Source organism: Oreochromis niloticus, linkage group LG9 (genome assembly GCF_001858045.2).
Source record: "Oreochromis niloticus isolate F11D_XX linkage group LG9, O_niloticus_UMD_NMBU, whole genome shotgun sequence".
In the NCBI taxonomy this organism is placed as follows: Eukaryota; Metazoa; Chordata; class Actinopteri; order Cichliformes; family Cichlidae; genus Oreochromis; species Oreochromis niloticus.
This window is the reverse complement of record NC_031974.2, coordinates 8,713,481-8,730,036: the sequence shown is the minus strand read 5'-3', so window position 1 is coordinate 8,730,036 and position 16,556 is coordinate 8,713,481. Positions and strand designations below refer to the sequence as shown.

The 16,556-nt window shown below is 40.4% G+C and overlaps 1 protein-coding gene across 1 annotated transcript in view; it reads left to right on the top strand.

Annotated features, from left to right (window-relative positions):
• The first annotated feature begins 15,217 nt into the window (after nt 1-15,217).
• LOC112847957 (zinc finger protein 665-like) overlaps nt 15,218-16,556 on the top strand; it is an 8,901-nt gene continuing 7,562 nt past the window's right edge. Inside the window, exon 1 of the mRNA XM_025910606.1 lies at nt 15,218-15,248. Coding sequence (XP_025766391.1) covers nt 15,231-15,248 — 18 coding nt within the window. The 5' untranslated portion in view covers nt 15,218-15,230. The remainder of the gene's footprint in view (nt 15,249-16,556) is intronic.

The following is a 16,556-nucleotide window of genomic DNA, read 5'->3' as shown; positions in this document are numbered from 1 at the left end:
GGGGCCAGGTAGGGCATTAACAGAGAAAGGTGGACATAAAGATATACCTTTCTTTCTTACTCTCATATAAAATATTTAGCTTTTATTAAATAGTTATCTGAATCTTACAACCAAAGTTTGTATAATAATACACAAGATTGGCTGTAGACCATTGTTCATCATTCAGAACACTGTGTAAAAATAACAAAAAACAAAAAGTGAATGCAAAAGTGCATAAATATTTATTTTACGTGTTTGATGTGTGTGGCGGGGCGTGGTCTGCAGTGCCGCTGCAGGGGAGGTGGACCCACCTGAGCGGCATCTGCAATCACGCCTCTCGGGCGTAGTCTGTGCTCTCTCGGCTGTTTTTTGGGTGTGTGTTGGGCTGTGAGTTGAAAAGCTACAGCTGGCTGTGTGGGTAAACCAACCATGTGTGAAAAGTGGTCCATAACGTAATGGTTCAAAGCGTGTTCATGCAAACATTGTCGGGTCTGCCGTGGTACAATGGGACTTCTGCTCACAGCGTCTGCAAATCCGCGCTGTACGAAGTAACTTCATCTTTACACAAAACTGTAAGCTGTCATCTGTGAGGCGCGAGCGGTGTTTGTTTTTACCATAGTTCATGGTGGAGAATGGCTGCTCTGCTGAGTTTTGCTCTCTGTAGCCGTAAGAATGGCAAACTACACTGATTAGCAGCGGCATAGGCACACTTAAAATTTCTTCTGAAATTTTCGCTTTGTAGTTAATAATATTATATTAGGCCAATATTTTGACTTGGGGCAGAATTGACTGTGAACTGGAAAGAGAAAATGCTTATGAACTTGCAAATTAAAAACATGATGCATTTAAGGTAACCCTTTTTCATTTTTATTTAAGAAGAGAATTTGTTCCACTGTGTGATGGCCGATCCTGCTTGTTTTCATGGAGTAATTTCTCCTGCCTTAGAAAAAACAAAAAAAACCCTCTCGGAAGAGGCTGGATAGTACAGAAACTGGTAGAGATGCAGGTATCTGGTCGTCCTGGGTTCCACAGACTATCAGCTAAAAAGAATAAACACATTAAATTGCTACACATTTTAAGATTACTATTTTGACATACTGTACTAACACAATTGATCTAAAATCAGACAAAAACATAAATTCCGAATAGAAAAAGTTATACATTTTACTGTAACAACCACAAACATGTTTAATGAATCATATTTCATAATTTTAAATGCAAATATAAATTGACAATTTTAAAATTATATGCAAAAGTTTTGCAAACAACAAAGTTATTTGCAGCTAGAGCTGGGCGATAAAACGATAACGATATGTATTGCGAAATAACTTTTTCTCGATAGAAAAATGAAACTATTGCGATAGACCTCATCTCTCTCTTCCTGTCTTATAAAAAAAACCAATAGCCAATAAAAATTAAGTAGCGCAGAGCCGAACCAATCACAGCCGCAGCGTCACGTCACGTAACTTGTTACGTACAGCTCAAGTGCCAAGGCGCACGTGTGTATTTGTTTGAGAAGCAGCCAGCCGCCGTGCCGGGTTTTTGGTGACCAGAATACCGAAGGGAACACAGATGACGGTTCCAATGTCGGAGAGATTGTCGAAAGGAAAGGCCAGAGAAGTTCCGTAGTGTGCAGGTATTTTGGCTATTTGAAGTCTGACAAAAAACAGCGTAACGCGCACTGTAAATTGTGCTGAAAGCATGTTCCCACAAAGTCTGGAAATACAACAAACCTTTTTTATCACCTGAAGCAGTGCCACCCACTGGAGCACGCTCAATCTCTGACTGAAAGCGCTAATTCGTCATCGAAAACGACCAGGGGAATCCCTGTGAAGCAGCAACAGTCAATTGAGTCGGCTTTCGCCAGCGTCAAAAAAGGTAAGAGCCATAGCAACATAACGAATGCCATAGCTTACTGTCTTGCTAAAGACATGCTACCAATAAACACGGTCGAAAATGAAGGATTCAAGCAGCTAATTAAGGTAATGGATCCTCGTTACCAACTCCCTGGACATAAACATTTCTCTCAGACAGCGCTTCCAAAGCAATATTATGTAAGTTGGTCAATTTTGTCTCTTTTTCTGTAAAATAAACTAAGATTTATTTTTAGAATTAATATTTTGTTTCTAAGTGGAACTGGCAATTTAGTAGTCTGTTTTGTTTGTTCTATTTTGAAACTTAAACGCTTTAGTGGCTGCCTTTTGTGTAGATTGTAATATTTGCCTTTATTTTGCATAAAACTGGTGGTGGTCAGAGGGCCCGGTGGCGCCAGTGTCCGGCAGCCTCGCCTCTGTCTGTGCGCCCCAGGGCAGCTGTGGCTACAACGTAGCTTGCCATTGCCAGTGTGTGAATGTGTGCGTGAATGGGTGAATGACTGAATGTAGTGTAAAGCGCTTTGGGGTCCTTAGGGACTGAGTAAAGCGCTATACAAATGCAGGCCATTTACCATTTTTACCATAAAACTGAAGCCTCATTTTAAGTACATCTGCCCTGTTGAACTTATTATGGAAAATGAATATTTAAATCAAAACAAGCTGCTGATTATTTCACATTTTATTTGTGAGCAACATCACATTTAAATCTTACATATATAGTTATTTGGCTTATATCGTGATATATATCGTTATCGCCTGAAATGAAAAAAGCATATCGTGATATGAAAAAATCTTATATCGCCCAGCTCTATTTGCAGCCATTTACCTTTTACCCCCTTTTTTTTAATAACCATTTCAAACAATTTACAGAACAACCAGCTGTTCTTCAATAAGATGCCACACAAACTATTTGTGCCACTCCAAATATTTCTGTCCACCTGCGGGTCTGACAGCAGCAGGTGTATCACTCCTGTTTCTACCTGGAGACAGCAGTTGCCTCATTGTTCTGACACACAACACAAAACTATCCACAACACTACACACTAACTACACAAGACAACACACTACACACTCCAAACATGCTAAATGTCACAAATCTCTCACATCTCAAAACTGTCTCTCTCTCTCGCCATCACTCCTAAAACTTCCCCCTCTTCCTAAACCACCAAATGTCATGTTGCCATATCATTTTTTGATTGGTCGACGTGGTGCATTTTTCCAACAACATGAACAGGCTGATTTTTGTTTGCTCATAAGCAGAGAGTGCTTGCCAGCGCTGTCCTTAGACAGTAAACGTGACGAAATTATTGAGGAAAAAATGCAGCGTATAAATTGTTTATCATGACTCTGGTTTTACGTGGCCTACCAACACAATTTAAAAACCGGTATATATCACCTTGTTGCTTTGTCATCTTGAAGTGGTCATGTGATTGGCTTACCACGACTACTTTATTCTTCCTCAGCCAAACAGCAGCACTCATGTGATTGTTTTGCCCCCTTAGCTCCAGGTGTTGTGCCAAAAAGTGATTGTCGGACAGAAAGTGATTGCCTTCCGCGGAAGCGCGCAGCTGCTTGAAGCTGTAGCGTCCAGATTACTTTCAGCTACTTCCGTGCAACTGATATAAGATGAGGTAAGCTGAACACAGCTTCAACCGTCTGTTTGTTGAAAAATAGTAACGTGACCGCACCGCATTTTCTTGTTAGTAACGGTAACGGCGTTGTAACGATAGAAATAGTAATTAGTTAGATTTCTCGTTACTGAAAAAAGTAATGCCGTTAGCTAATTATACACCACTGAATCAGGTATGTTCTAAATGGGGGGCCGTGCCAAGATGGCGGAGTGAATAGACGCTCTCTACCGATTTCTGCACAGAAAGCTTGTGAGCAATGGTAAAACCTCAAATTTATGCTGCTAACACTAACAATTCACTAAACAAGGGAACATACAACAATCATAAGGCAAGAAGCAGCAAAATGCAGAATCAGAAAGAAGCAAAAAGAGGACTGGAAAGTTCCAAGTCTAAGACAACGCCTGAGAATGCTAACGAGGAGAATGCTACGCCCAGCAACGTGCTAATGGATAGCTGCCATAACTATGCAGCTACTGTGGTAACACTCACGTTAGCCAAAGAGGAAATGAATGAGTTCCCACCTCTCCCTGTTACACCTCTTAATTCACCAGCTCTGAAGAAGTTGATGTAAACCAGATCATTTCCAGTTTATCGGCACTAATAAAGACCAGGTCTGATAACATCGAGAGCATGGTGAGAGCGAACTCGAACATGGTGAGAGATAATACGATAAAGATTAAGGGTCTCAAAAAGACTATTGATTTTGTGTGCGCGGAAATGAAGGAAGGCCGGGTGGACAACGGCCATCAGAGAATATCTGAGCTGGATTCAAGGAGTTGGAATCTCAGACTACATGGAGTCAAGGAGACTGAGAAAGAAGACGTAAGGGGAAAGGTGATAGAGATATGCTGATCTGTTCTGGCAGAACAAAATCACAGGCTGCCTGATGCCATCGACACCGTACACCGACTCGGAGCCAAGCGCCAGAATAGCACCAGACCCAGAGGCATCGTTGTGCAGCTCACCTCCCGAGTCTACAGGGATGCAAAACATCCCCCTCCCTGCAGGACAATCACTACCTTTGTTCAATAATTAGACACAATAACAGTACTTTCATTACAGCAAATATATATATATGGTTACAATAATAAAACTAAAATTGATAAATGAAATTAAATGAAACTTGACTCCTAGAAGAAAGAATTAATTTCTGTCTCAGATGGCACAGATGGTTTAACTGCAGAGTTTTATAAATCATTTTCTAATCTCCTGGCTCCGTTCTTACTGCAGGTTTTCATAGAAAGTATAGAGAATAACACCCTCCCTCCTACTCTTACTCAGGGTCTCATAACACTTATTCCAAAGCCAAACAAAGACTTACTTCTTATTGATCATTGGAGACCCATCTGTCTGCTCAATAATGACTATGAGATTATGGCTTTAGTACTTGCTAACAGAATGAGACACAATCAGTCTTAATGAGAAATAGACACATTTCTAATAACATTAGACTGGTTTTGGATCTACTTGATTACTCTGATTTGGTATCTGACAATAGCTTCATTCTCTTCCTGGATTTTTAAAAGGCTTTTGATACAATTGAACATCAATTTAGTTTCCACTCTTTGGAAAAGTTTGGCATTTTTCTGTAAAGCAATAGCGTAATTAAAATGATTAACAGCTCCACCCCGAGATTTGACCTGTTATAGAAGGAATCACCATAGCTGATAAGGAGCTCATCATCAGCCAGCTAGCTGATGACACCACTCTTCTTGAAGAATGCAAATCAAATCCGTCCAGCCCTTAGTGTTATTAGTGATTTCTCTGAGGCATCTGGTTTATGTCTAAATCTAAAAAAATGTGAATTACTAGCAATTAAAGACTGCACTGCAAATGCTATCTGTAACATTTCTGTTAAACAAGAAGTCACATACCCAGGACTGTTAATATCCAAAGACCAAAAGTCAAGATGCTCGTCAAACTTCACTCCGATTATACAAAAAACACGAAAAAAGTTCAACCAGTCGCTGCAAAGGGATTTATCTCTGACAGGTAGTGTTAATTACTAAAGCTGAAGGGATATCCCGACTGGCATATGCTGCACTGACATTGACCTCATGCTCTTTAATTTTATATGGAAAAACCATAACAACAGAGATATTTTATTTAAAAATAAATCACTTTTCCTGGAAACTTGGGTCCAAAATGGGATCCTATTGGTGGCTCAGCTGGTTAATAAAGAGGGAGTACCGCTTACTTACAATGAATTCCTTACACTATATAATTTTCCCATCAGTGTTTGGGAATTCTCAGTGGTGCTTGGTGCCATACCCTCAGGTACTTTAATCTTATATAAAAACACTGACAATATCTACCTCAGTCACTCTCCCTGATCCAGCTGAGTCAGCAGTGGGAAAAATCTGCTTTTCACAGGAACTTGGTAACAGCAATATGAGAATACGTAGTTTATTCCAAGAAGATATCGTGTCTCTCCCATATATATAATATCTTACTGGAACCGACATGTTCCAGATATCACCTGGAAGACAGTCTGGATGATCCCATAAATATCTAATTGTAAACAAGGTGAAGGAAATCTCATATAAAATTCTTCATAAATGTTACCCAGCCAGTCACTATATGGTAATATTTAAAAGAGACATAAATACTAATTGCACTTTCTGTGGGGATCATCCAGAAACTGTGGCACATCTTTTTTGGTACTGTTCCTCTACACAGAGATTCTGGAAGGAATTTAGCAGTTTTGTTATCGTAAATATTTTAAAGGAGTTTTCTTTATGATGGGAAAATGTTTTATTCTGTTTCTTTAAGTTCTCCAGGAAGAATGATAAATGTTTGCTTTATAATACATTTCTTAATATTTTAGCTTAATTTTTTATCCATAAATGTAAGTTTATTAATAAAACACCATATTTCTGCGTTTTTATAAGGATATGGAATTGTACATATAATCAATATCAGACTCAACCAACAAAAAGCCTCTCAGAACAATATATATATGTTGATTTTTTTTCCGCGTACTCATAATTATTTTTTTTACCCCTGGTTCTGTATGTTCATGTTCTGTTCTTTCTTAAACTTCATCTGTTTGTATGATCTACTGTGTGTTCAATAAAGTTCAATTTAAAAAAAAGTACGATCTAAATGAAGCTTCAGACGTCACTAATCATGTGACTCTGGCCAAACGAATCAAGCCTCGACACAGTGCTTCTGAAGCAGCGTGTTGATCTTTCTGACACACGCACCGGAGCGTCAGCTTCAAGCGGACCATCACTACCTCTCACATCTAAAGGTAAGTGTCAAGGTAACTTTGAACTGAGTTCAGTCAATCTTGAGTTTTTCGAAGTTTTCTGAATGAAGTTTTCTGTTGCTCTCTGTGAGAGAAGACCGTTAAAGGCGAGGCTCTCCAGAGTGTAGCAAAACAGGAAACCACAGCTGTGTGTGTGTAAGTGTGCAAACGAATAGATTAGAAGTGCAAGTGAGCCACGAGTATAGAAACGTCAAGTTTCATGAGTTGTTTTTCTCACCACTGATCACGCGCTCAACACTCTACACATACATGCATCACACGCGCGCTCTCAAGCATCGGTATTGTACAATTCTGGGCGTCACATGAGTTGCAGGTGTTACCATATAACGGAAATCTCCATTGTTCTGTAGCAGTGGTTCTCAAACGTTTCACAATGAGTTTCACCCGTACGAGCGACATCAAAGCGCAGTAGTATAGGCCTATTTAACGCCACATACACATGAACACGTTTCACCTCTTATCCGAGAAGCTTCTTCCGTTCTAAGGGTCAAATGGTGGAGAGTCCCAGATTTAAATGTATTTCAAGCTACTTGAAGAAGTCCAGACGCATTTCTTTCCAAGCTCCTTAGACTATGATGACCTGGATGACTGAGAACCTTCACAGACACCACATACACATATTTGCCAACATTCAAAAGGGCACTCTGTGTGTGTGTGTGTGTGTGTGTGTGTGTGTGGTGTGTGTGTGTGTGTGTGTGTGTGCACGTGGCCCGGGTCCTTCGAAAGTCAGGTAGGCTGGAAGTGAGCGATTGTGAAGTTGGACGGTCTAGCCTTCAGAATTACGTCACGAGCTCTCTCAGTGGAGTGAAACTCTGCCGTCTGCTCCCTGCTATCTAAAATATAACCGGACGCGTAAATTCTTGACCATCTCACACTTTTGTTTAATCAGTTTTCTGTTTGACGTGTTTTCAGCTGTGTGAAAACCCCGGAGGAACCCTCCCGAGGGAATAATAATGTTTTATTTAATCTAATCTAATAACTTTGATCTCAGCCAAACCGATTTACTCAGGAACAAATAAAACACTGAAAAAAGCCAAACAATATTTTTAAATTGTCTAAGTGACTTATATATCATGTTTAACCTGAGTAGCAAAAGACCACAGGGGGTTTGAAAACGATGAAGCCAGGAGTTCGCTGTTCTTGCCGGCTCAGATATTTGAAGTTTACACAGCTACATTCTGACCTGAAAATATTTTAAAAGTTTATTTTGCAACCCAGAAAAAGTAATAAGAGTAATATTAAAACTAAGTTGCGGCCGCCATTGTCAGAATTAGCTGGGCTGCGCTATGAATTCTTTGATATGATTTTTCAATTTTGTTGTCTGGGTGGAAAATCGGGAGAAATTTGGGAGAATGGTGGTTCCAAGAGATTTTCGGGAGGGGCAATAAAATTCTGGATTCTCCCAGAAAAATTGGGAGGGTTGGTGTTGTCCAATGTTTTCCTCTCAGCCATTTTTGGCTTTTAGCTGTGTATTTTGGGTCATTATCCTGTTGTAAGACCCATGACCTGCGACTGAGACCTATCTTTCTGACACTGGCTGGCACATTTCTCTCTTGAATCCGTTGATAGTCTTGAGATTTCATTGTACCCTGCACAGATTCAAGACACCCTGTGCCAGATGCAGCAAAGCAGCCCCAGAACATAACCGAGCCTCCCCCATGTTTCACAGTTGGGGCGATGTTCTTTTCTTGATATGCTTCATTTTTCCATCTGTGAACATGGAGCTGATGTGCCTTGGCAAAAAGTTCAATCTTTGTCTCATCTGTCCACACAACATTCTCCCAGAAGCTTTGTGGCTTGTCAACATGTAGTTTGGCATTTTCCAGTCTGGATTTTTTGTGATATGTTTTTAACAGTGGTGTCCTCCTTGGTCGTCTCCCATGTAGCCCACTTTGGCTGAAACAACGACAGCTCGTGCGATCTGACACTGATGTTCCTTGAGCATGAACTTCAGCTTGGATCTCTTTAGAAGTCTTTCTGGGCTCTTTTGTTACCATTCGGATTATCCGTCTCTTTGATCTGTCATCAATTTTCCTCCTGTGGCCACATCCAGGGAGGTTTGCTACAGTTCCATGGATCTTAAATTTCTGAATAACATGTGCAACTGTAGTGACAGGAACATCTAGCTGCTTGGAGATGGTCTTATAGCCTTTAGCTTTAACATGCTTGTCTATGATTTTCTTTCTGATCTCCTGATACAACTCTTTCCTTTGCTTCCTCTGGTCCATGTTGAGTGTGGTACTCACCATGTCACCAAACAACACCTGGAGTTTTATATATAGGCCCACTGACTGATTGCAAGATTGTAGACACCTATGATGCTGATTAGTGGACACACCTTGGATTAACATGTCGCTTTGGTCACATTTTCTAGGGGTACCATCATTTTAGTCCAGAGATGTTTCATCCATTTATTATTTAAATAATTCAGTTGAAGCATGGTTGACAAGCAATGTCTGACTTTCATTGGTTAAGATTTATAGAATTTTATTTATTATTACTTTTGTCAGATTAAAGTTATTTCTGTGACCATTGTGAGTTCTTCTTTCATTGACTGAAGGGTACCAACAATTTTGTCCACGTCTACGGCACTACTCCCTCGGACCGAGAAACTTCTCTCTCTCTCTCGGGCCTGGGTGATGGTATTGCTCTTGAGCTCATGTAGAGCACACTGTCCTTGCTAGGGACGGATGACGGCGGATTCCTCTTCACTCAAGTCTTCCTCCTACAGCTGGCTTTGCCAATTCACTGTTGCTGACTGCAAAGGATTACTACTCACTTGCAGAAGCGGCCGCGACCACTGGCAATAAGGAAAGGCTGCTCTTTATAGAGGACTCATGCTCGGGGAGACGTTTTCTGGTCCACCCTCTCTCCCAGAAGAGCCCCGGGAACGCTTGTGTCGTCTTTGCACACCTCCACAATTACATATTGTTTAGTCTTTAAAAAAAATTGACATTTTCCGTGTACCACCAGAGAGAGACTAAGTACCACTAGTGGTATGTGTACCACAGTTTGAGAACCACTGTGCTAAACCATGCTGTGAAACTCCTGGGGACCACCCCTTAAGGGTGAGATTAAAAGTATATGTGTATGACTGAGGGACTGCCCCTCAGATCTGCTCTGGGAGAAACATAGGAATGTAGAAGAGGTGAAGGAAGTGTGTGTTCTTTAAAAAAAACAAACAAACAAAAAAACAAACAGCATGTTGGCGGTAGGGGTGCAACAATACTTGTATTGATATTGAACCGTTCGATACAGCGCTTTCGGTTCGGTGCGCATATGTATCGAACAATACAACATTTTTTATTTGTTTTATCAACTTTTCTTCCGACGATGCTCTCTGTATTGAGCGCTCAGTGGATCTGCGTTCAACTACTCCACCTACCCAGATAGCAAGGAAACATTGAAACAATGTTGAGTCAATATCAGGCGACGTCATTGAAGCAACGTTGAAGTGTGACGTTGACCCAATGTCATTCTTGCACCCATTTTTAACGTTGAAACAACGTCAGGTTTTGATGTTGAATCAATGTTGAAACCTGACATTGATTCGACGTTATATTTTCGAATACTGTTGACATTGAAACAATGTCAGATTCTGATATTGAAACACTGTTGAGCTATGGTGTTAATTTTCCACCTCTTTTGCACAGTTGCTTTTTATTGAAAAAAAAACAAAAAAAAACAAACAAAAAAGGTCAATAGACATGTATCATTTGCAAAATACTTTATTAAAAGACAAAGTTTCCTATTTACATTTCTATGTTTCACGTCACTTTTTATTATTTACTCCGGGATGGGGATGGATGATGTGTGTCCTGCGCGCCACCCGTACGATCTGGAGCATATCTGAGCCATTTCTGGACTGCTTAAGCAAAGACCAACTCAGACATAGAGTTCGCCCCTACCTGCTGCGCCAGGCCATCTAGGACAAAAATAGACACACACAAAAAAAAACAAAGACAAAAAAAAGGGAATTAGAGCACATGAATAAGCTCTTGTTAATTGTCTTCAGCAGGGAGAAAGTATGTAAACTCCTAGGCTGATAAACATGAAAGTCACCAGGCGGAAATCAGCAAACTGCTGCATTTGATTCCCAAAGAGCTATAAGCTGAAAATGTGATATGTCTTAGCATGGTGTGCCGTGTATCCTTTAAAAAAAAAGAAAGAAAACATGGGGTCCTCGGGCTGTACAAAGTGTACAACCCGAGGACAAAACAAGCCGAAGACCAAAGACTCCATCTCCAGATTAACCGGACATGAAAGTCTTGTTATTAAGAAAGACAAAGTAATATAGCAAAAACCAGACATAGGAAATGTGAAACGCACCCAGCACATCAATTGATCCCTTTATTGTTCACTTTAGGCTCATAAAACTACAATAAACAGTAAAACTTACCAAATATGCATCTGCACAGCGCTGTCTCTTTAAATGCCCTTTTTTGCTTTGTCTGGTCCTTGGTTTTTTTTCCCTGCCCAGTTGAGTACAGAGGCCAGCTCCTTTGTAATGGCATAAACCATTACACGGCGGACTCGCACCTCCAGTGTGGTCCAGCAGCACCAATCAACGCAAAGCGTCTCACCTATAGACACATTTTAAGAGATGGAATTAGCGTGTCTCATGTCTTAAATGTGTATGCAAGTGCTTGTGTGTTTACTTCATGTAATTGATGATAGAAACATGTCATTTAGTTTTCCCTAAAGCCTGATTTTCAAGTCATACAAAGAATAAACCAAAGTATTGGCAGTACAATGTATTTCTATTCCCTTTTGTTGGATATTCATTTGTTAGTTCTTGTAACTGCTAAAAGTGTTTACTAGTTTTTGCCTGTCACATATATTTGTTATACCATGTAAACTGTGAAATTCCAAGATTTTCAAACTTGCCTTGTAATAGTGGCCTCACAGAGTCTCTGGAATCTGCAGGAAAAAAAAAAAAAAAAAATCACAACAAGATGACATTCAGGAGTATAAATTGGGTTTTTTTTTTTTTTAGATAAGAGTACAATGACATTGTGATGCAGCTTTAAAACTTTTTTAAAAGCATACCATCTATAGGGAAGACATCAGACTGCATGCTGGCGAGATCGCAAAGCTGTGTCGGTTTGTGCCGGAGTGGCGAAAGGTACCGGAAGCTGGGTGTGGCATTATGATGGTTGCTATCAGTGGGCTGGGGGCAGACTGGAGTGATGAGGGCTGTTCAGAAAAAGATAATTTTTTAAGTATTTAAGAATACAGACAACTTGTCAAAAAAAGTTTCCTTGTGTCAGACACAGATATGTACACAGACACTAGACAGTATTATATTACCTGGTATTTTCACTCGAGGGGCCTGGGGAAACCGTTTTTTTGTAGGCTGCTCATCCTCTGAGTCCGTATATGTGTACAGGGGATTTGGTCTAAAGAAAAGAAATTAAAAACGGTCTTAAGTAATTGTAAATATGCTTTTGGCATATTGTTTCCTAAAGTTAGTTTGATTTCTAACAACACACACAGGAAACAGAGACGTGCAAGAAGGTACAGTATACAATGAATTTTTGAAGTGCACAAGTGTACACGACTTTGCATTTTTAAAAAGTTTACAAACTTCCACTTTTTGGACTATATTATGTGGTGATATTGCAGTATGCAAGCACCACAGATATGTATAAAAGACAAGATCATAAATTCTTAACAATCAAAGATATGTTTGTGAATAAAAGGGTTTTACTTGTGCTTTCTTTTAAGACTGGTCTGAGTTTCTTCTTCGGACTGAAGGTCAGACGTATCACAGCGTTCACGTGGATATCTCTGACGACTGCGTTCTGCTTCGTGAAATGTGCCTGGAAATACAAACACAATGTACGGCCAGACATAAATTACGTGTGGACAAAAGGTGCAAACGCATAGAAAAATCAGCGTTTTCAAAAATACGCTGGTACGTGTGGACGTAGCCTTATTCATTATACAAGGCACAAACGGAAAGTCATGTACGCGTGCAACGTAAAGTTAGGTCAGCGTGCAACGTACAGTCGTGGGCATTCAAACTGAGTCTAAAGTTTTCGTGTGCGAATTGAAACGAGTGCTCTCCAATCATCAAAAGTAACAAAGTCATTGAACACGTTTATACAGTTAACTTTACGTTTATCAATCATATATCACAGATTTAGAATTTTTTGTAGTACTAAGCAACTACAGAGCGAAAGTCTGGGTCAAGCGCCGAGGCCACGGCAAGAACAAAGGAAAACTCGAAGCGTTAAAGCTAGCTTTGTAAGGGAATATAACGAAGAAATTATGAAACGAAAATGTTTTCTTTGTTGATATACTTTGTTCGCAGTGCAGTTTATTTGTTGCCGGATTGTAAGAAGTAGACACAATTTCGGGCTCGTAAATAACAGTAAAAAACTCGTTAATGTACAACATTAACGAGTTTTTTTACTGTTATTCAAATGCAAACATGGAAATAACGAGTAGGAAAAAAAAATCATTCATTCTTACCTTATACTAATCGTGGTGCAGGCCAGTGCAGTGCATGAACTGATGCCTTCTCCGGTCAATTCCGCTGAGAGTAAATCAAATGTCCCGCTCTACTGTAGAAGACAATGAATACCTGGGGGGATGTACCAATGTGAGAGGGGTGCTGCGGAATAGTCCAAGTGATCGCTGCTTTAATTTCCCGGTCAACTATACATAAATTGCACGTAGACATGATTTTTTTAAAGCTGGTGAACTAGACCAAGTCATTGATAACAAATGAACAATAAATCTACTTTCTCTGGTACTTTATACCTGATCAGTTGCAATGCAATTTAATGCTCAACTACAAATCGATGGTTTTTGATGGTGACCGGAGCCGAATGATCGTCAACTATAAATAGACGTTTTCTCGACGTTGTTGTTGTCACCTGGTCGATCAAATATCAATGACAAAAAAACAATGGTGAATCAACATCGTTACAACGTCTCTATAGTAAGACCGTCGGTTTACCACAGTATTTCAATGTTGTTACAACATTGGCATTTCAACCCCGACCATATACGACGGTTCGGATGAAAAATCAACATAGATTCAATGTCGTCTTGCTATCTGGGTAGGCTGCACTGTCGAGTGCAGATCCACTGAGTGACGCGCAAACTAGCAAGACAAAAGCTAAGCTCGTTGCAACACGGCAACTGCCTCAACGCTACCCGAAATTGAACCTCCCCCACCCTCATTCAGATCTGGCGTTTGGAACTGTCTTGATTTTCATGTGAAGCATGACCCTGATGGTAAGCGTGTCATGGACAAAAGTAAAACAATATGTCGGATGTGCCACGCAATGCTCAATTGGTGGGAACTACTGCGTTAGCGCAGTTAGCTTGTTAACGTTTTGACGCCGTCCAGCCCCACGCACGGGGCGATCCACAGTAACTCGTTAACGGAGATTTGCGGCGTTATGGCGTTAATGTCATTTTAACGAGATTAATGCTGACAGCACTAGTGGGAACACAACGAATATGACTGCAGATTTACGCCGACATCATCCTAGTGCAAGGACAAGTGGAATCAGACAAAAACAACAAGCACGCACGCCACAAACTTTACAGTCATTTAGACACGCGTTAGCAAATGATTCTCCCTATGGGGACCTGATATGTTTAATATGCTGCTGAGAATATAGCCCAGAAGAAACGTATAGTATAGCTTTTATTTTGGAAAGAGCCATTTCTCTGTAATAAACTCTCTTTTCCAAAGATGAGTGATTTCTCTATCAGATAGATTTTGTAGGTTTGCTTACAATAATCAGTCCGCTGTAACTGTATGCCAGGTGTTTATTAGCAGCCAACATGAACGTTTGTACATTCATAACAAGAAGTACACATAACCCAGAGAGAACCACAGCGACACCTGCTGGAACTCTCCGTAACAGCAGCAACAGCAGGCGGTATGGACAAACATAACATTGCTGTTATCTACAGATTTATTTATTTTTTGTTGTTTCAGCAACATTAAATTTAAAAACTGTACTTTTAAGTTAAAATATATATTTATAATTTAAATAAATGACAAATTAAAAAGGCATGAACATTTTTGTCTCTAAAAAAATATTGAACCGTGACACCAAAGTATCGAACCAAACTGAACTGTGAATTTTGTGTATCGTTGCATCCCTAGTTGGAGGTAAAAGTGCTACAATGAAAAACATTTCAAGAAAATGTAAAAGAAATGTATTCCAGAATAAAACACAGCTGTTGTTGTCTTATCGGTACAAATCGTTGTGTCGGCCCACTGGGCATTTGATTCTAATAACAGGCCTCAGTCTCTCCTGCTACTGGTCTGCCATACTGCTAAATTTGGTATCAGTGCTCAAACCTTTAGTGTCTGTTTGCCAGTGTGGAGCCTAACAAAGATCTGTTTTGTGTCCCAGCTGATCAGCAGGCGGAGAAGAGTCTGACGGAGCAGCAGAGGAACATTTTCAGCTACTTGGACTCAGCTCAGCCACTACAGAGAAAACAATGAGCTCAACACAGAAGGTGACAGACAGAGCAGGGTGATATGACCAAAAATATTTATCACGATATACATTTGAAAATGTGCGATAACGATATAGCTGACGATATAATTGACACTAGACAAAATACTTTACAACTCCATAACAGTGCAAATGCAAATTCCTCGGAGCAAATGTCGGCCAATTTCCACTGGAAATGCCTTTTGGTTAAACTATCACCAAGCAATTTGCATTTGCACTGTTAAATTTTTATATAACTTTAATGCACATAAAAACAGCTTCTTTAGGTGAAAATACATTGGTTTGTTTTTTGGGGTTTTTTGCACTAATAAAGTTGTGGAGTTGTAAAGTATTTTGTCTCGCCTCAATTATATCATCAGTTATATATATATATATACACACACATATATATATATATGTGTATATATGTACATATGTATATATATATATATATATATATATATATATATATATATATATATATGTGTGTATATATACATATATATATATATATATATATATACACATAAAATAACACCCAGCACGCCCCTACGGGCGGTTTATCCTTCAAGCTCGGGTCCTCTACCAGAGGCCTGGGAGCTTGAGGGTCCTGCGCAGTATCTTAGCTGTTCTCAGGACTGCGCTCTTCTGGACAGAGATCTCCGATGTTGTTCCCGGGATCTGCTGGAGCCACTCGCCTAGCTTGGGAGTCACCGCACCTAGTGCTCCGATTACCACGGGGACCACCGTTACCTTCACCCTCCACATCCTCTCGAGCTCTTCTCTGAGCCCTTGGTATTTCTCCAGCTTCTCGTGTTCCTTCTTCCTGATATTGCTGTCATTCGGAACCGCTACATCGATCACTACGGCCGTCTTCTCCTGTTTGTCTACCACCACTATGTCCGGTTGGTTAGCCACCACCATTTTGTCCGTCTGTATCTGGAAGTCCCACAGGATCTTAGCTCGGTCATTCTCCATCACCCTTGGGGGCATCTCCCATTTTGACCTCGGGACTTCCAGGTTATACTCGGCACAGATGTTCCTGTACACTATGCCGGCCACTTGGTTATGGCGTTCCATGTATGCCTTGCCTGCTAGCATCTTGCACCCTGCTGTTATGTGCTGGATTGTCTCAGGGGCATCTTTACACAGCCTGCACCTGGGGTCTTGCCTGGTGTGATAGACCCCAGCCTCTATGGATCTTGTACTCAGAGCTTGTTCTTGTGCTGCCATGATTAGTGCCTCTGTGCTGTCCAGCTTTGTCCAGCCACTGGTAGGATTTCTGGATATCAGCCACCTCCTCTATCTGCCGGTGGTACATACCGTGCAG